This window comes from Scardinius erythrophthalmus (genome assembly GCF_964197995.2).
Source record: "Scardinius erythrophthalmus genome assembly, chromosome: 18".
Classification (NCBI taxonomy): domain Eukaryota; kingdom Metazoa; phylum Chordata; class Actinopteri; order Cypriniformes; family Leuciscidae; genus Scardinius; species Scardinius erythrophthalmus.
The window spans coordinates 32403178-32422786 of record NC_138238.1 but is presented as its reverse complement, the minus strand read 5'-3'; the positions used below and the strand labels follow the sequence as shown (position 1 = coordinate 32422786).

At 37.0% G+C, this 19609-nt stretch overlaps 2 protein-coding genes across 4 annotated transcripts in view; one reads left to right on the top strand and one right to left on the bottom strand.

The window, feature by feature from the left end:
- Positions 1 to 14438, bottom strand: part of jmjd1cb (jumonji domain containing 1Cb) — a 162752-nt gene extending 148314 nt beyond the window's left edge. For all 3 annotated transcript variants that reach the window (XM_081393177.1, XM_081393178.1, XM_081393179.1), the window contains exon 1: positions 14055 to 14438. In XM_081393177.1, coding sequence (XP_081249303.1) covers positions 14055 to 14189 — 135 coding nt within the window. In that variant the 5' untranslated portion in view covers positions 14190 to 14438. The remainder of the gene's footprint in view (positions 1 to 14054) is intronic.
- A 2426-nt stretch (positions 14439 to 16864) lies between these two features.
- The window catches only part of reep3b (receptor accessory protein 3b), a 34590-nt gene continuing 31845 nt past the window's right edge, over positions 16865 to 19609 (top strand). Inside the window, exon 1 of the mRNA XM_081392501.1 lies at positions 16865 to 17292. Coding sequence (XP_081248627.1) covers positions 17261 to 17292 — 32 coding nt within the window. The 5' untranslated portion in view covers positions 16865 to 17260. The remainder of the gene's footprint in view (positions 17293 to 19609) is intronic.

Below are 19609 nucleotides of genomic sequence, written 5' to 3'. Positions count from 1 at the left end.
GCCTTCTTGAGTAACAACAAAGTCCTGTTTCATTGAATTAGCATGCTTTAGCACTTAGCTAAGTATTGCTAGTATGTTTTAACATGTTTCTAGCATGTTTAGAAGTCAATGGCATTTTTAACATGTTGCTAGAATGGCATCAACGTGTTAAACATGACACTTCCTGTTACCAGTAGGTGGCGCTATTACTATAACTGAATATTCTCATGTAGATATGTTCAGGACAGAACGCTTATCAAAAGTGTGAAGTTTGGGGCAGATTGGACATTCCATGCCTGAGTTACAGCAAATTCCTATTTAATTGCAATAATAGCATGCTTTAGCACTTAGCTAAGAGTTTGCTAGCATGTTTTAGCATGCTTCTAGTATGTTGTTAGCATGTTTAGCACTTGCTGGCACTTTTTTATATGTTATTAGGAGTCCATAACAGTGTTAAACATGTCACTTCCTGTTGCCAGCAGGTGGCGCTATGACTATAACTGAATATGAGCATGGTCATGTGTTCAGGACAGAACGTTTATTAAAAGTGTGAAGTTTGGCGCAGATTGGACATTGCCTTCTTGAGTAACAACAACATCCTGTTTCATTGAATTAGCATGCTTTAGCACTTAGCTAAGTATTGCTAGTATGTTTTAACATGTTTCTAGCATGTTTAGAAGTCAATGGCATTTTTAACATGTTGCTAGAATGGCATCAACGTGTTAAACATGACACTTCCTGTTACCAGTAGGTGGCGCTATTACTATAACTGAATATTCTCATGTAGATATGTTCAGGACAGAACGCTTATCAAAAGTGTGAAGTTTGGGGCAGATTGGACATTCCATGCCTGAGTTACAGCAAATTCCTATTTAATTGCAATAATAGCATGCTTTAGCACTTAGCTAAGAGTTTGCTAGCATGTTTTAGCATGCTTCTAGTATGTTGTTAGCATGTTTAGCACTTGCTGGCACTTTTTTATATGTTATTAGGAGTCCATAACAGTGTTAAACATGTCACTTCCTGTTGCCAGCAGGTGGCGCTATGACTATAACTGAATATGAGCATGGTCATGTGTTCAGGACAGAACTCTTATCAAACGTATGAAGTTTGGGGCAGATTGGACATTCCATGCCTGAGTTACAGCAACTTCCTGTTTCATGGCGAAACATCAAAATTTGTCAGGCCGCCGAGGACCCGCCCTTCGACGAAAACTCAAGATCTTCGCAATTTAACGTCGCAAAGGCCTTAAGATTACACTCACCAAATTTGAAGATGATCAGATTAAAACTGTAGGAGGAGTTCGTTAAAGTATGAGGCCTGAAAATGTCAAAAACTGCACAAAAATCTGGGAGGAAGTTCAAAATGGCTGACTTCCTGTTGGGTTTAGGGCTATGCTCCAAGAGACTTTTTTGTAGGTATTAGGTCATTACATGTATGTACCGAATTTCGTGCACGTACGTGGAACGTTGCGGGAGGCGCACTCCGTTGAACTTTTATAGGTGGCGCTATCGAGCCGTTTTGCCCCGTCCAATTCTGAAACCTATATCAGATGTAAATTTTCGCCAGTTCTGACGCGTGTGCAAAGTTTCGTGAGTTTTCACGCATGTTTAGGCCCTCAAAAATGCAATTCAATGCGGAGAAGAAGAATAATAATAATAATAATAATAATAATAATAAACAGAGCAATTCCAAGAGGGTCCTCACACCATCGGTGCTCGGGCCCTAATAATAATAATAAACAGAGCAATTCCAAGAGGGTCCTCACACCATCGGTGCTCGGGCCCTAATTAAAGCTGCAAGCAGCGATGAAAGGGCCCTCGCACCCGTGCCATCAACACTCGGTGGCTTTAGGAAGACAGAGCATGGTTGGGAAATGTACATTTAAGGAGGTATATATAGTAAGAGTATGTCAAAGTCGGTTACAAAATGTTTTGTATAATGGTGATAATAGCATGCTTCATGACTCAGCTAAGTGTTGCTAGCATGTTTAGTGTGTTTCTAGCATGCTTAGTACACAATAATTATGTGGTTAGTACTGCATTACTGTGTTAACCATGTCAGTTTCTGTTGCCAGTAGGTGGCGTTATGACTATAACTGAATATGAGCTTGGATGTGTGTTCAGGACAGAACTCTTATCAAACGTGTGAAGTTTGGTGCAAATTGGACATTGCCTTCTTGAGTAACAACAAAGTCATGTTTCATTGAATTAGCATGCTTTAGCACTTAGCTAAGCATTGTTAGCATGTTTTAACATGTTTCTAGCATGTTTAGAACTCAATGGCATTTTTAACATGTTGCTAGAACGGCATCAACGTGTTAAACATGTCACTTCCTGTTGCCAGTTGGTGGCGCTATTACTATAATTGAACATTCTCATGTAGATGTGTTCAGGCCATGACTCTTATCAAAAGTGTGAAGTTTGGGGCAGATTGGACATTCCATGCCTGAGTTACAGCAAATTCCTATTTAATTGCAATAATAGCATGCTTTAGCACTTGGCTAAGAGTTTGCTAGCATGTTTTAGCATGTTTCTAGTATGTTGTTAGCATGTTTAACACTTGCTGGCACTTTTTTATATGTTATTAGGAGTCCATAACAGTGTTAAACATGTCACTTCCTGTTGCCAGCAGGTGGCGCTATGACTGTAACTGAATATAAGCATGGTCATGTGTTCAGGACAGAACGCTTATCAAAAGTGTGAAGTTTGGGGCAGATTGGACATTCCATGCCTGAGTTACAGCAAATTCATATTTAATTGCAGTAATATCATTCTTTAGCACTTAGCTAAGTGTTTGCTAGTATGTTTTAGCATGTCTATAGTATGTTGGTAGGATGTTTAGCACCTACTGGCATTTTTTTATATGTTATTAGGAGTCAAGAACAGTGTTAAACGTCACTTCCTGTTGCCAGCAGGTGGCGCTATGACTATAACTAAATATGAGCATGGACATGTGTTCAAGAGATAACTCTTATCAAACGTGTGACGTTTGGGGTAGATTGTACATTGCCTTCTTGAGTAACAACAAAGTCCTGTTTCATTGAATTAGCATGCTTTAGCACTTAGCTAAGTATTGCTAGTATGTTTTAACATGTTTCTAGCATGTTTAGAAGTCAATGGCATTTTTAACATGTTGCTAGAATGGCATCAACGTGTTAAACATGACACTTCCTGTTACCAGTAGGTGGCGCTATTACTATAACTGAATATTCTCATGTAGATATGTTCAGGACAGAACGCTTATCAAAAGTGTGAAGTTTGGGGCAGATTGGACATTCCATGCCTGAGTTACAGCAAATTCCTATTTAATTGCAATAATAGCATGCTTTAGCACTTAGCTAAGAGTTTGCTAGCATGTTTTAGCATGCTTCTAGTATGTTGTTAGCATGTTTAGCACTTGCTGGCACTTTTTTATATGTTATTAGGAGTCCATAACAGTGTTAAACATGTCACTTCCTGTTGCCAGCAGGTGGCGCTATGACTATAACTGAATATGAGCATGGTCATGTGTTCAGGACAGAACGTTTATTAAAAGTGTGAAGTTTGGCGCAGATTGGACATTGCCTTCTTGAGTAACAACAACATCCTGTTTCATTGAATTAGCATGCTTTAGCACTTAGCTAAGTATTGCTAGTATGTTTTAACATGTTTCTAGCATGTTTAGAAGTCAATGGCATTTTTAACATGTTGCTAGAATGGCATCAACGTGTTAAACATGACACTTCCTGTTACCAGTAGGTGGCGCTATTACTATAACTGAATATTCTCATGTAGATATGTTCAGGACAGAACGCTTATCAAAAGTGTGAAGTTTGGGGCAGATTGGACATTCCATGCCTGAGTTACAGCAAATTCCTATTTAATTGCAATAATAGCATGCTTTAGCACTTAGCTAAGAGTTTGCTAGCATGTTTTAGCATGCTTCTAGTATGTTGTTAGCATGTTTAGCACTTGCTGGCACTTTTTTATATGTTATTAGGAGTCCATAACAGTGTTAAACATGTCACTTCCTGTTGCCAGCAGATGGCGCTATGACTATAACTGAATATGAGCATGGTCATGTGTTCAGGACAGAACTCTTATCAAACGTATGAAGTTTGGGGCAGATTGGACATTCCATGCCTGAGTTACAGCAACTTCCTGTTTCATGGCGAAACATCAAAATTTGTCAGGCCGCCGAGGACCCGCCCTTCGACGAAAACTCAAGATCTTCGCAATTTAACGTCGCAAAGGCCTTAAGATTACACTCACCAAATTTGAAGATGATCAGATTAAAACTGTAGGAGGAGTTCGTTAAAGTATGAGGCCTGAAAATGTCAAAAACTGCACAAAAATCTGGGAGGAAGTTCAAAATGGCTGACTTCCTGTTGGGTTTAGGGCTATGCTCCAAGAGACTTTTTTGTAGGTATTAGGTCATTACATGTATGTACCGAATTTCGTGCACGTACGTGGAACGTTGCGGGAGGCGCACTCCGTTGAACTTTTATAGGTGGCGCTATCGAGCCGTTTTGCCCCGTCCAATTCTGAAACCTATATCAGATGTAAATTTTCGCCAGTTCTGACGCGTGTGCAAAGTTTCGTGAGTTTTCGCGCATGTTTAGGCCCTCAAAAATGCAATTCAATGCGGAGAAGAAGAATAATAATAATAATAATAATAATAATAATAAACAGAGCAATTCCAAGAGGGTCCTCACACCATCGGTGCTCGGGCCCTAATAATAATAATAATAAACAGAGCAATTCCAAGAGGGTCCTCACACCATCGGTGCTCGGGCCCTAATAAATGTGGGCTCTCAGCAACCTCCTTCAGATCTGCCAAGCTGTCATGACATTGAGACAAATCGAGGGAAAACAACCACTTAGACTCAGATGTATATAAACTGGGTTTAGACACAGAGTATGTGCTCACAAAGACCTGAGCAAACATTCTTTCATTTACACTTTATTTTAAGGTGTCCTTGTATTAAATAAATACATGTTCTTACTATAGGGTTAGGATAAGGGTTTGATTTAGGGTTAGTTGCATATGCATAATTTACAGTAATTACTATAGTAAATTAGGGCTGGGCGATAAAACGATAACGATATGTATCGCGATAGACACGTAATCAATATCAATAAAAAAATGCGTTCGATAAAACGTTCGATAATTTTTTTTTTTTTTTCGTTGGAAGAAACCAGCAAAGCAAGTTTGACTGCATGAACAAAGGCACTCACTCTCTAGTAACTAGATAAAACAGGATAAGTCAGCTCGCCTGACTTAAAGTCTGACCATAGTCAGACCAATGTCGTCTGCAGATTATGCAAGACCGTCGTCAGTTTCTCTGTTATTCGCGTGCTGATGCGTTCTAGCGTGTGCGTTTCTCAGCGCATACATGTGAAGCTCACATGCACTAAAAGCCTGTCTACCAGCGCCTGAATACTAAGTTATCTTTCGAGTCTTATTTTGCTAATACTGTTATATACACACAAGGTTTACATAAACTAGTCGGATATGTCTAAAGTGAAAGCAAACTTGAGAAAATTGAAAGAAAATCTGCTTGTCAAATGCGTGTATAATAGGCGCGTCGCGCGCAGCTCTTAAAGAGACAGTAGTAATAGTAAACGCGCTGCCGCTTGTCCTTAAAGGGATAGTTCACCCAAAAATAAAAATTATCTAATTATTTACGCACTCTAATGTTGTTCCAAACCTGTATTAATTGCCTTCTAATATTTTCTAATATTAATATTTTGAAGAATGTGGGTATCCAAACAGTAGCTGGTTCCCAATTGACTTCCATAGGAGAAAAATATACTATGGAAGTCACTGGGGTACATCAACTGTTTGGTTACCCACATTCTTCCAAATAACTTTTATTTTCAACAGAAGAAAGAAACTTATTCGAGTTTAAAACAACGTGAGAGAGTAAATTATGAAAATTAGAATTTTTAGGAGAACTAACCCTTTAATGTTAATAAAACAACAAAATGTAAAGAGAAAATCACACACTGCTCTTGACTAATAATTTTATTAATAGCTTTAATAAGTATCAATGTATAATTTATAGAAAATAGAAAGAAATAGATTTATAAAATTTATAGAAAGAAATCGTAATATTATATTTTTGCCATATCGCCCACCCCTTTATAAAGCATTTCTTACGTATTCTTTCATTTTGCACCTTAATGTTAAGAGATAATTGTTAAGTGTTCATTGTGATTTTAGACTTTTGAGTTTTCCATGGTCGTGTTGACATTTCTGCCTTTATAACTGATGGGATTATAATCAGAGGTAGGTTAAGTTTAAAATAAAAAATCTTTAAATGTAATATATTTGTCTCCTGGACTGGTCCTTATTTTAAATATGTTATAAAAAAAAATCAATAATTATCGATATCGACCGATATGAAACACTTATATCGTGATACAGTTTTCAGCCATATCGCCCAGCCCTATAGTAAATACATGTAACAGCCATCAAGGACACAATTAAGTGTTACCACTCTTTCTACAACATCAAGCAGCATTACAACACTTTACCTGCCTTCTGCTTTCCTGTGTCCATGCAACACTTCCACATGCATCATTGGGCAATATCATGTGTGACTACTCAAAGAGGGAAGTTGAGATATTGCTCTCTAATATTGCAATCCGGAAGTGGGAAAGTATTTCTCAAAGAAAATCAATCATGCCAAAATCATCCATGCCACAACCGCATTACCTTTATTAGCCAACAAGAGTTTACTTGTTCGGAGCGAATTTAATTAAGAGCACATTCCAGCAGGCTTCGTCAAGTAGCATAACTGCCACCTCAGATGGAAGTGCTAAAAAAAGCCAAGCCCTTAGAGTAACAGTCCAGTTATTTGATTTGTGAAAGTATGCGCTGAAAACGAATATACAATACAGTCTAAAAGGCAGACATCTGGTTTCGCTTAAGAGCACATTCAACAAAAGCAGAGAAGGATCAGCACAAGGAGATAGGGCTGGAAGCCTGCGTTGGCTCAGTGGTCCATTCCCGCCTACAGAAAGCCTTGTTTGTGTTTCACTGCTGACCGTTTGCTGTCTTAGCTCGAGCTAAAAAGACTCTACCATCACAGAAACCCACACTAACACTTCCCAGTGCATCCGAAATTGCAGGAAGTCCCACATAAATTGAGCAAGAGAAACAAATGAGTGTGATTCAGAAATAGAGGAATAGGCTCTATGTGTGTTACTGCTGAGCATAACAGGATATATGACACTATTTACTCATTGCATCACCCCAGAGCTATTCAGACCTCCATCGCTAATGTGTCCGTACACACAGAGAGAGGTCAGCCAATGCAGCTCCAATAAATGTACTAACATACTTTGTTCTTTGACTGTACAGATATCCTAAATGATTTCACCTGTGTACATTTAGCACAATTAAATGCTTAAATATGCATAATTGCACTAAACCGTTCTGTAGTGCAGCCATTTCACAGCAAGACATAGGCGGCGTTCCAAAACCTAGTGAGTTGCCTTGCTGTGTGCTTCCTATGGGCAGCATCCACCTAACTGAAGTGGAACTGCATAAGTAGGGGGGTACGATATGGAGCGTCTACAAAGAAAAACAACAACAAAATTCTAAATGTTTTTCTGAACCGAGACTTTTATTTCAAAAGCCGTGCGTGAAAGCTGTTGACTCTTCTGTCAGACGCAGTTTAAGTACAGAGAGCCTGAGAAAAACGTGTTGTCCTGATTCAGTATCTCCAAGGAGATGTTGTCAGGCTGTATGTCAGTGTCAGTAGCCGCGTTTCCATTACCCTTCAAATTGCGCAAATTGAAATTGTGAATTGAAAATACGCCCAATGGAAACATGTCAATTTCGCAAACACTCCCATTTATCGCAAAAATGTTTTTATGCTCACATGAGGTGGTTTTTCAGGCAATTCGAAAAAGGAATATTTTGCAAAACTGCAATGGAAACAGTTTTTGCGCATTTACAGTCAAATGACTTAAAAGGCAGGGTGTGTTTGGACAGAATACGAGACAGAGTTCTTTATTAAATTCATAAAAGACAAAATAATGACAGAAATACTGGATTCTAAACCTCAAAGAAATGCCACAATCAAAGACCTCGGAGCAGAAATGAGTGAGAAAAACACAGAAACACCTCATGTGCCGCTCACAGTATAAGGGTCTTTCCTTGCCATTAATGCTTGGCTAAGACACGTTTCCTTCCATTAATAATAATAATAATAATGTCTAGTGGGGTACGTGGCTGTGATATATATAAAACTACCAAAGTCCGTTGCCATGATTTTTGGAATGACTTATCGCAAGAGGAAAAAAATGAAGTTTTAGTCGCATAACATCAGTTAATGGAAACGCTGTCATTTCGCAATAGTTTTTTATCGATATTTTGAAAAAAAAAAATCGCATAAGTTTTGCGCAAATCTGTAATGGAAACGCGCCTACTGTCATTATTCTAATGTTACCTTTGTCATTTATGGGTTACGAAATAAAAACTCTTTCAAGAAACTGTCCTGTCAGACTTTATACTGTGCTTGTAGCGTTGCACAATTGTTTGCGTCTTCAATTGCATCCTCAAGTGCAAGGGTATGTAGTCACAGTGTATATCACTTCACTATATATAAACAGCTAAAGAAACGTACCAATAACTTGCGTAACTGGTAGTTTGCATGTTAGCGAAAAAAGGATTTGCAAGCAGGTATGATGTTCATTCTATTCATCAGGAGCAATTTACATTTGTTTCATTAACAGTTCATGTTAGTATTGTGTATTTAGCATGGTAACTGTTGTTTCATACCAAGTTGAGTTAGGTTGGTAAGGTGGCTCAACCTAATGAAATGTGTCTGTTTCTGCATTTGAGAGTTAAGCGCAAACCTGCACGGTGATTCACACCACTGGACTGTTGTTGCTATGGGATACAGTCCGATCACTGGACTGAGATATCACTACATCTATAAGTTGAAAAAAAAAAATTTGCAGGATTGAATTGTCTGAAGTGACATAGTTCATGATCTAGGAAGTCATCACAAGTCTAATTGGGATGTCTAATTGAACAAGGTAAATAATACTAAAAACTAGCCTACATACACAGTGCATAATATTGCTACAACAATGAGTAAACTAGGGATGTCCCGATCCGATCCACGGCATCGGTATCGTGCCGATACTGGCCCAAAACGCTAGATCGGATATCGGAGGGGAGAAAAAAAATTATCCGATACCCATTAGGGGTGGAACGGTACGTATTCGTACTGAACGTACGTTCGGTGCATGGATTTACACAGAGAATACACGGTATAAAAATAAATAAATCTTGCGTGCACATTAATTAATGTAATACGAAACTAACGTTACTGTTAGATACGCGCATATGCGGGTTCTTTGGGGACACCTAATCTGTAGCCCGCCTTAGCTCTGAACGCGCGTCTATATCGCTTCAAACGCTTACTTTATCATTATACGCGCGCGGCGCGTCCTATTCGCTTTGGACGCGCGAATGGATTCAAACTGTTCAAGCATCGAACTAGACGCGATAGACGCAAATTTGACGCTCTATTCGCGTTTTGGTGTGAACGCAGCAAAATGAACAGGCTGCGATGTCAAGATTGTAATGCTGGTGTGTGTGTGTGTGTGTGTGTCAGAGAGAGAGGCACGGGCGCGATCGAACAGTGGAAACAAAAAAACATACTCCGTCATTTTCATACAGGACATCATTAAAACTGGAAAAAGTGTTTAGCCTACTTATATTTGTGTAAAACCCAACATTGTGCTTTTGTCAAACTGTAAACTCTTGTCAAACTGTAACTGTCACCCAACCAAAATCACACACACACACACACACGCGCGCGCGCGCACACGCTGTTTAAAAGCAAAAATGATCTCATCTTTTTGGACATTCATCATTGCATTGGTTTTCATTTCTTGTCCTAAAACAGAGCACTAATCTGTTTATTTTTAAGTTACACATTCTACATTGAATAAAAAAGAAAATCATGTTTTTAAAAGTAGTATTATTTTATACAGAAATAAATTATTTATAATTCAGATGAGAATAAAGTTAAAGTTAATTAAAATTTAAAGGAAACAAATATATTGATCTGAAATATAGCAAATTAATTTTAAATTCATTCAGGTTACCAAACATATCTCAAGGTCTTTTGAATAAAGGCTGGCAGTCTTTCATTATCAACTGTTGTTGTGGACTATATACTGGAGAAGTATTTGTTCTCCATTTGAGTGAGATGTTTTTAAGTGGCTAATTGAGGAAAGTGCTTCCATTATATTTTATTATTAGTAGTATTAGTTCAAGAATAAAATAAAAATATCGGATTGATATCGGTATCGGCAAATAGCCAAAGCTGCGGCATCGGTATCGGTATCGGAAGTGAAAAAGTGGTATCGGGACATCCCTAGAGTAAACATTATTATGTAATTGTTCTTCTAACAGAGGAGCTCAGTAACATTTGAATGAAGAGTAGTTTTTTCCAGAGAGGAAACTGGCTGGTACAGGACCGGGGTCAGTCCAGGTTAAACAGGAACAATTCTGGAAAAAAGCATGTGTCACATGCAGTGGGCTAGCAGCAGTGTGGCATTATTAGATCTTTATTAGAGAACTTGCAGAAAGAAAGGTAAAAGGTTTCGTCAGTGGAAAGATGTGAAAATGTAAAGGTTTAAACATTTAAACCCATAAGTTTAAATGACAGACACCAAAAGTAGTGATCAAACAGCACATTTCTCCAATGCAGCTGCATGTTTGTTTGGGAATACATTGGGTGCGATTACAAAAGCACGTGGATTATTACATAGTATGCATACTGTGCATATCCTGCTAATTTGTTTTCTATGCACTGAATACCCCACAATATATAGTATCCAGAGGGCAATTCACAGAATACCATATCCCACGATGCAATCAACTTGGCCTTCTAATGCCAAATAAAGCAGAAACATTTCATCTGTGAGATTTAATCTACATTATGATTATTAGATTGGGATGACAAAAGCTACAAAGCTTAGACTAAAGATGAAATATGTCATTTCTAAAGCGGTAGCATCACTATACGGCCCTATAGATTCCTTTTCATTTTTTCCCAAATCCCTGTTTCCCCCCATTTTAGACTAGATTCCACGATTCCATCTGTGTTTTCAACATTGTGGAAATTATAGTGCCCTACCAAACAAAATCTTTTTCAAGCAGGTTTCTTGAATAAGAACAAACTAGGATGCTAGGATTCTATTTAGATATTTATATAGTCATGGACTGTCCACTACAAGGTTAGTCTTTAACACGTTCAATTGAAGGTTTTGCAGGGAAGACAGACAAGGAATGTACAGAAGAGAGAGCCTATCTTACTCAATAATAAAGTACAAAAGTTCAATGTTTTTCCACCTCATTGCATTCACTTATGCGGCGTCCTTCAACACTCCTGGCAAACTACTGTCGCAATCCGTCCCCGAAAGGGAACACGCTAGAATGCCCTGCACTCAGGTTAACGCTCCGGGCAACCTTTAATGTTTAAACTCGAGGCCTGTCAGCCATAAACCTCTCTCGTCGATAAGCGTTATATCTCTCATTCTAAACCACTATTTTACAACCGCGAAAGATTACAAGAGGGTTTCTTTAGATTATGTAAGCCTAATCCACCGACAATTAAGATAGGAAATGTGTCATTGCCAGGCTTCAGACAGAACTCTTGTCATTCCCAAAGTAAAGGTGCACAAAGGAAGAGTGCTCAGTAAATCTTTCTAGAGAAGATATGGAAACGGAGGCTCGCTGTCAAAGGAAAACAGTGCAGGGTTAGAGTGTCAGTCAGACTGAACAAAGAGCAATTTCTCTGTAGGTTAACTCCAGTTCAGGGGAACGGCTGAACATAGCGGCCTTTATGCTGTGCTGCAGTGGGGGAGGGCGGTGAACGACCCCCGGTCTCATGTTACGAGCTGTTTTCTTAAGCCACAAATCACATGGCCACTTCCAGCTCTTTACAGCCAGTTGTTGTCAATGTGATTGAGGGCTGTAAATGAAAGCTGCATTGGTGTTCTTTGCAATCAGATACTTTTCCATCATCATCCCAGACATCTCTGTAAATAACAGTGGTGCAATGTCACGGGGGAAAAGCTGAAGAAATTTCACAACAAAATTATACGCGGGCCATTTTACTGAAATGGTTGTACAAAAGTCTGCTATTTCAAGGTAAATAGACTAGATCATGTAAATAGCTTTATGATTTTCTACGTCAGACTTGGAATATAAATTAAACAATAAAAACAACTTGCTGGCTTTTACAGTCATTTTTCTCATTTTGGTGTCGCCTAATTTATGGAATTTTGTTGGTTTTGTTTAAGTGACAAGTTTCCATGTTACCGTATTCTATTTTCACTTCTCGCAACACACAAATGCCCCACCAGACTACAAGCTTAATTATTACTTTTCCAACAAACAAACAAAAAGGCAAACAGACAAAAGCATTTACAGCTTGAGCTTTCAGCTGCAGGGCAGCTATTGAGTGTGGAAAGTTCTGTGTGCTGATTAGCAGCAGTACAGTTGGTGACCTCAGGACACAGCCCTGAAAACAAACGGCTAGCGTACTGTACACACTTACTCTATACACACAATGACAGGAGCCGCTCCATTCATCTCCACCACATGAGAGCGGTCCCGCTGATCAAAGACCAGGCAGGATTTTGCTTCAAATGGATAAGGAATTAGTGTAACGGCTTACATTTGAAATAAACAGTACCTGTCAAAAATTTGAAAACATTATAATTTTTTTATGTTTTTGAAAAAAGGATCAAGGCTGCAAAAATTCAGTAAACACAGCAATATTGTAAATTATAGCTACAATTTAAAATAATTGTTTTCCTTTTTAACACATTTGAAAATTGTATTTATTCCTGTGAGGGCAAAGCTAAACTCCAGCCATCAGTGTCACATGATCCTTCAGAAATAATGCTAATTTGCTGCTCAAGAAACATTTATTGTTATTATCATTATTAATATTATTATTAACAATGTTAAACAGCTTTTGTTGCTTAACATTTTTGTGGAAACAATGATATTATTTTCAGTACTTTTATTCATCAAGGATGAATTAAATTGATCAAAAGTGACAGTGAAGACATTTATAATGTTACAAAAGATTTCTATTAAATAAATGTTTTAATAAGTTTAAATAAATGCTGTTCATTGAACTTTCTATTGAAACAACAACGCTGAAAAAAGTATCACCATTTACATTTTAAATTACATTACATTAATTACACTAATAATTATTTGTATTTGATGCTCATGTAATCACAATATTTGACAGTGCTTATTTTATTAAAGTGTCAATGGGATCGTTTAAATAGATGGGCACATCATAAGCTAGCTGTACTTGTAAAGATAAAAACAGGTATAATAATTTAAAAAATAGCTTCAAAACAACTAATCAAATTAAATCAAAAATGCAAATTTTAGAATTAAGGGTAGAGGACCTAGGCTATAATCACGTCAACCGCGCTGTTGTTTTAAAACTACAACATTTTAAGGTGGGTAGACATATATATGTTATTACATTTTACAACTGACAAAATAATAACTCTAAATTATCTATAAACATAACGGAGGGCCAAGGAAATTAGGAAACTATATTCATCATGAATGAAAACATGCCAGAATTGTTTTATGACCCTGGCCATTTACACAGATCTGTTACATTTGGTAAAACTGTTTGCAAAATGTTCTATCATGTTTTCAACAAGATTGACAAAGGAAAAATACTATAAGGATTTTAGATATTTGAATGAGAAATCCTGGTGCAAAACACTAAAGCTAAAGAAGACCCTTAATTAAAAATCTCGTTAATTGTATATAAAATAAAAAGTCACAAGCTGACAACTAATATTACAATCCACCACCGATGACTGAGATCCAAATATAGCTCTACTACACGACTCCATTGCCTGACTGACTTCCAAGCCTGTTTCCATGTAACGTTACCAAACGATCAAAAGCTAGAATATTCTGACGTTTAACAGCCTGTTCAAAAATCCCATATTCTCACTGAGATCTCCCGCTCCTAATAAGTCATTTTCGCAGAATGTTAGCCATTGTCTTACCGTGAGTTCGGGATTGTCGTGGTCTCGGTGAGTGACGGCTCGGATGACTCCGGTTCGCCATGACCAGCGAGCGATGTGCGCGGGCTCCAGCGGCTCCTCTCCGCTCACGCACAGGAACCGCTTCCCGACCACCATGGCGAAAACCCTCGAAAACTTCAACGCTCGCACCCTACCGACCGCACATTTACACCGTTAAACTGCGTTCTGAACAAAAAGAAAGAAATAACCGTGATTTGTTTCGCCTTTTGCGTGTCAACCGCAACCCGGGGGATTTAAATTTCTCTCAGCCTCCACCCGCGAATGGTCGCTCTCGCGCTCCGTGAAACTGAACACAGGACCGTATCACTGCGAACGTAAAACTGGTATCCCTCCGCTGAACAACTCACAAGTCCATGTAAAACCGCAACAGGGAGATTTCTACGTCCGCCAGACAGATTCATTCTCAATGGAAGACAAGCTGCTTTTCTACTATACTCCAGTGTGCTGAAAATAGTGCTTAGTTGTTGTTGTTGTTGTTTTTGGTATGTGCAGGAACGAAGAACATTAAAACAAACAATACAAATTAATCAATCAATAAATTCAATATTATAGAACTAATTGACCTCATGACATTACAGTTTTTCTCAATCGCTTTTGCTCAATTCTCAAATTAGACTTTTTTTCTCAAAACAATGCTCAGATCTCTGAACAATTAGTTTCTTGTTCATATCAGATTTGACTTTCTTATTAATTTAAGAAAAATTGCATTAGTTGTGGCACATGTGTGCAAAAGAATAAGTACAATTTGCAGAATTACTAAATGCACATTGTTGATTAAACTGATTAGTTGATTGAGTTAAACTGTCAAACTTCGCAACTTCTAGACACTCTTTCATCATGTGAGCCATCAAATGCAAAATGATCCATTCAGTGATCAAAACCTGATATATTCCATAAATATTTATGACACGGAATAATTGTAATGTTCTAATGTAAATTGACAAATGGCCTGCCGTTGTAATGAAATAGGAATCACAATCAATAAACCAATCAAGTATGGAAACCAAATAGGAACATTCAAGAAACAGATAAATAAAAAAATATTATTAAAAATAATTAAAATTATATAATATAATTCTATACAGATATAATTATGATATTAATCATTCTATGAAAATACACAGCATATGTTAATTTTCATTCTGTCATACAACCATACAGATGGTTCACACTTCAGACTTTTGCCAGTTTATAGTTGACCTGTGGGCTGTTCGTAGATGAGCACAAGAGGAGTGCTGATAGAGGGAAGCATATCCACGGGACACAATCAGTCCGTGTCACCTTTGGGTCAGAGCAGAAGATGGAGACAGATATCTCATGGCTGATAGAATCACAAATCAAAGAGCGCGGCTGAGATGGTTGTTGGTCCTGCAGACACGCTCAAAGCAGGACGGCTAATCTCTGTCTGAAACTGAAAGTTGAATGCAATAGGGCACTTACAATTAGAAGCTTCTTAAAAATCAATGATAGAAAGCAGCAGTGGAGAGAATACAAGAAAAATCACACAATAGTAATACATTTTTCATGTTTCTTCACACGCAGTGTGTATGTAACACATAATTACAAGATGTACTGTGATTGCATGGTTGAATTTATTGTATAACAAGGCTTCACTTTAATATAGACCCATTATTATGTCAACATGAAAGAAAGGATAGGCTATATGAAAGAAATAATTACCTTCTGCTAAGAGTAAAAAGTGTTATTATATTAGCCCAATGTGTGCTTACACAATTAGATGCTTAACACCTAAGATGTTTAATTAGGCTACATGAAGCTGCAAGACGTAGAATATCTCTCTTCTTATGGAACAATAATATTACCAAGAGAGATCACAAGATGTCATCTGTTGGTGGATGTGTGTATATGCCTTATGTATATCAATCATCTGTTAGAAAGCATCACCACCGTTCTTCCTTTCATGGAGAGATTGCTATTATGTATTCTTCGCAAGATATATATATTGATAGATATAATACACAACGTGTATTAATCAATATGAAAGAAGACAATATAAAAGATGGAAATTACAGTTTCTAACTATTGTGATTCAGAAACTATTTGCATAAAATGCATAAATTGTATCTATATTATAGCTTCTAAATGTGTAAACGTTTTTTTTTTTTACATATTTAGCAGCTATACAGTAATATAGATTATATTTAACATTGATTCTTGTTCAAAAGATATAACATTGATTATTTTTCAAATATCAAGTATATGGTTCAAATCTGTCACTTTGAACTCTGATCCCTTTTTAAGAATTAGCCTAAACTCAAATTAAAATCATAATTTTGGTATTCATGATTAGATAGATAGATAGATAGATAGATAGATAGATAGATAGATAGATAGATAGATAGATAGATAGATAGATAGATAGATAGATAGATAGATAGATAGATAGATAGATAGATAGATAGATAGATAGATAGATAGATAGATAGATAGATAGATGAGGAGAACAATATAAGCTGTTGAACAAACAAAAGTGCAACAATATGCAGGCAAGTGTTGTGACAAGTCCCATTTCGTTTAGCACAGTATATAGCAAGGTGTTTTTTATATATAGAAAGAATAGAAATAGTATAGAAAGTGTTAGTATTAATGTGTTAAGTAGGTTGACAACATTCCCCCAATCTGTGTTTGCACTAGAACACCAACGAGATCAAAGAGTTTTTATTTTCAACGCTTTTATATTTGATTGGTCTGTGCCTCCTCCCGGTGTCTATAAACGAATCAGCATCGAATGCGTTGAGAGTTTGATGTTTGCGTTTCAGAAACGACGTCACTTAACAAACATTTTAACTAGCCAACCCACGCCCGAGTTTCATGTAAACAAGTCATATTAGCCAATCACGTAACAGGAAGATCAAGCCCTGAAATCAAATTATTTCTGACGTCAACGTGAAAGCGCACCTTTAACAGAAACGGCGTCGGTGTTTGTCGAGAGCAAGAAGATGGGCACAAGAGTGGCATTAGTTTAACAAATTTTGACTTCATAGTTAGTTTTATACGAGATGTTTGTGCGTAATACTCAGTAATGAACGAGCGGAGGCTCTCAGGAGGCAGTTAATGTTTGTCTTCGTTTGAAGTTGTACACTGAAGTTGAAGTAAGGTTAGCTTAGCTAGCATCTCTCCCTGCTCGGCTCCATCCTGAGGAAAATATGGTGTCTTGGATCATATCAAGATCTGTCGTGTGAGTATAATCCTCATTTTGTCCATACAAGTAGTTTATTTTTTATAGCTCGAGTGTTTAATTAGCTCTTCATTTTACTGTTTAGCCTAGTAGCATCCATGATAGCACATTGAAGATTGTAAAAGTAGATTTATCTTCTTCTCGAACGTTTATTTGCTCTGAATGATTGTTCAATTTAAGCGTTTTACGTTTTTTAAACCTGACCTTTGGGAAGAATCCATGTTTTTTGGAAGAAAAAGAACCAGCAGCAGCAAGCCAGTGTTTGTAAGCTATAGCTATGTATCTAGTTTGCCATCACGACTGGACCGCTGTGTGTGTAAGAGATTATTGTGTCAGTAGTGAAATTACTCTTATAACAATGGACGTGTCAGTGAATGCTTTCGTGTTGACGCGTATTACAAATATTCTTGCTGGTTCTTTTGGATTAAGGTGGAGCTGTCATAAACTTGTGACTCATCTCTCTGAACATTTTATCAACCTTATGTTAACTTATGGTTGATGTCATTCGACAGGCCTGAACACATATATAGAAGGAAAGTGATTTTACTTTCCAGTCAGGGAATCAAAAAGTATGTCTGCTTAACCTCTTCCTTCTTTTTCAACATTAACGTTAGATATAACATATTTAAACTACAGATTTACAGTTTTCTAAATAAATCAGTTCTTTAGTTCTTTGATATCATGCCTTTCACTATATGACATGAATTTGTTTCGTCCATAAAGGTAAACAACAGTATTTGTTAGGTAACTTGTTTATGTAATGTTTGCATAATTGCATCTGTTAATAATTGTGTACCATATAGCATTTTAAACAGGAAATTAAGATATACACTAAAACAAAGTACAATATATTATTTTGCACCCATTTAGATTAAACTTTGTGTAGCTATAATAGTCATCATTAATTCTTATTGGTCCAGTTCCACAGACACAACTTAGATTAAACCAGGATTAGGATTTAGTTAAAATAGGACATTTAAGTAGCTTTTTTAAATACGCCTTGGAAAAAAAAACATTACTGATGTACATCTAAAGACAAAACAAAATATTTTAAGATATGTCAGTGCATGTTGCTTTCAGTAAAACCAATTAATTATAAAACAATAATAATTATTAGCGATAAAATATTCATATTTAGTTTGTTTTAATCTTTTTTTTTTATGAAATGTTGTGTTGGAAGCTGACACCAAACAATTAATAATTACATTAAACAATAATAAGTAATCAGTATTCTTTCAAAAATATCAGCCGATCTCTACAACAAAAAGAGCACATTTGCCTTTAGGGTTGGAAAGATTTGAATGATTGATGTGTCTGTCCTTGTTTGGTAGCTCATTTGCAAACAGCAGAAAGAGGATCATTTTGGTTTATTTTGTGGCAAGACACATTTTGCAACGTGGTCCCCTTACATCGTCCAAGAGTCACTAGCAAGCATTTATGAGGAGATTTAGTCAGTCACAGAAACCAGCAAGTACCAATTACAGTCCACCTTGCTAGTTTAAGGTTATAATTCTGCGGTTAGAATTTTACAGCATATACGATGTAGAAGTTTAAATATAGGACAATAACTGTAAGCTTCTGGCAAGATGATGAGAAATCAAGACCACGCTGTCTGTCTGAAATGATGCCGTGGGCTTTTGTGCTGCGTAGACACTTTCGTGGCTGTGTTGTGTTTTCCTGCTTTGCCTTTTTTCTATTTGAAATTTAAAGCATTATGTGTGTGTGTACAGAATACACACCCAAAACTCTTACTGGTCTTTAAAATGCAGTAAGCAGTATGATATTATCAGGTAAATTCCAATGTTGAGGGTAAAATGTAGAAATGTCTTAAACAGGTTTTTCCTCATTTTCTTTGGTCAGGATCACTGGTGTTTATGCATCAACTTCAGAACCGTTTTTCTGATTCCTATATTTAGTTGCAGTGGCTTTTTTTTAGCTTCTACTTCATTTTTTTATTACAAGAGATTTTTAGGGATGCATCAATCCTGATTTTTCATGGCCGATTCTGATTGCCGTTTTTATAAAGGAAAATTTGCCGATGTTATACATTTTTTGGTACTTTAAAGGGGTGGTTGATTATGATTTCACTTTTCTACCTTTATTTAGTGTGTAATGTTGCTGTTTGAGCATAAACAACATCTGCAAAGTTACAACGCTCAAAGTTGAAAGCAAAGGCAGATATTTGCTTTAAAGAAATAGTTTAAGGACTACAACAAACGGCTGGTAGGGACTACACGACATTCCTCCCCGTAAATTTACATAAACACTGCCCCCGGGAACACGCAGTCCATGTTGAGAAGAGGAAGAGTTGTTGTGG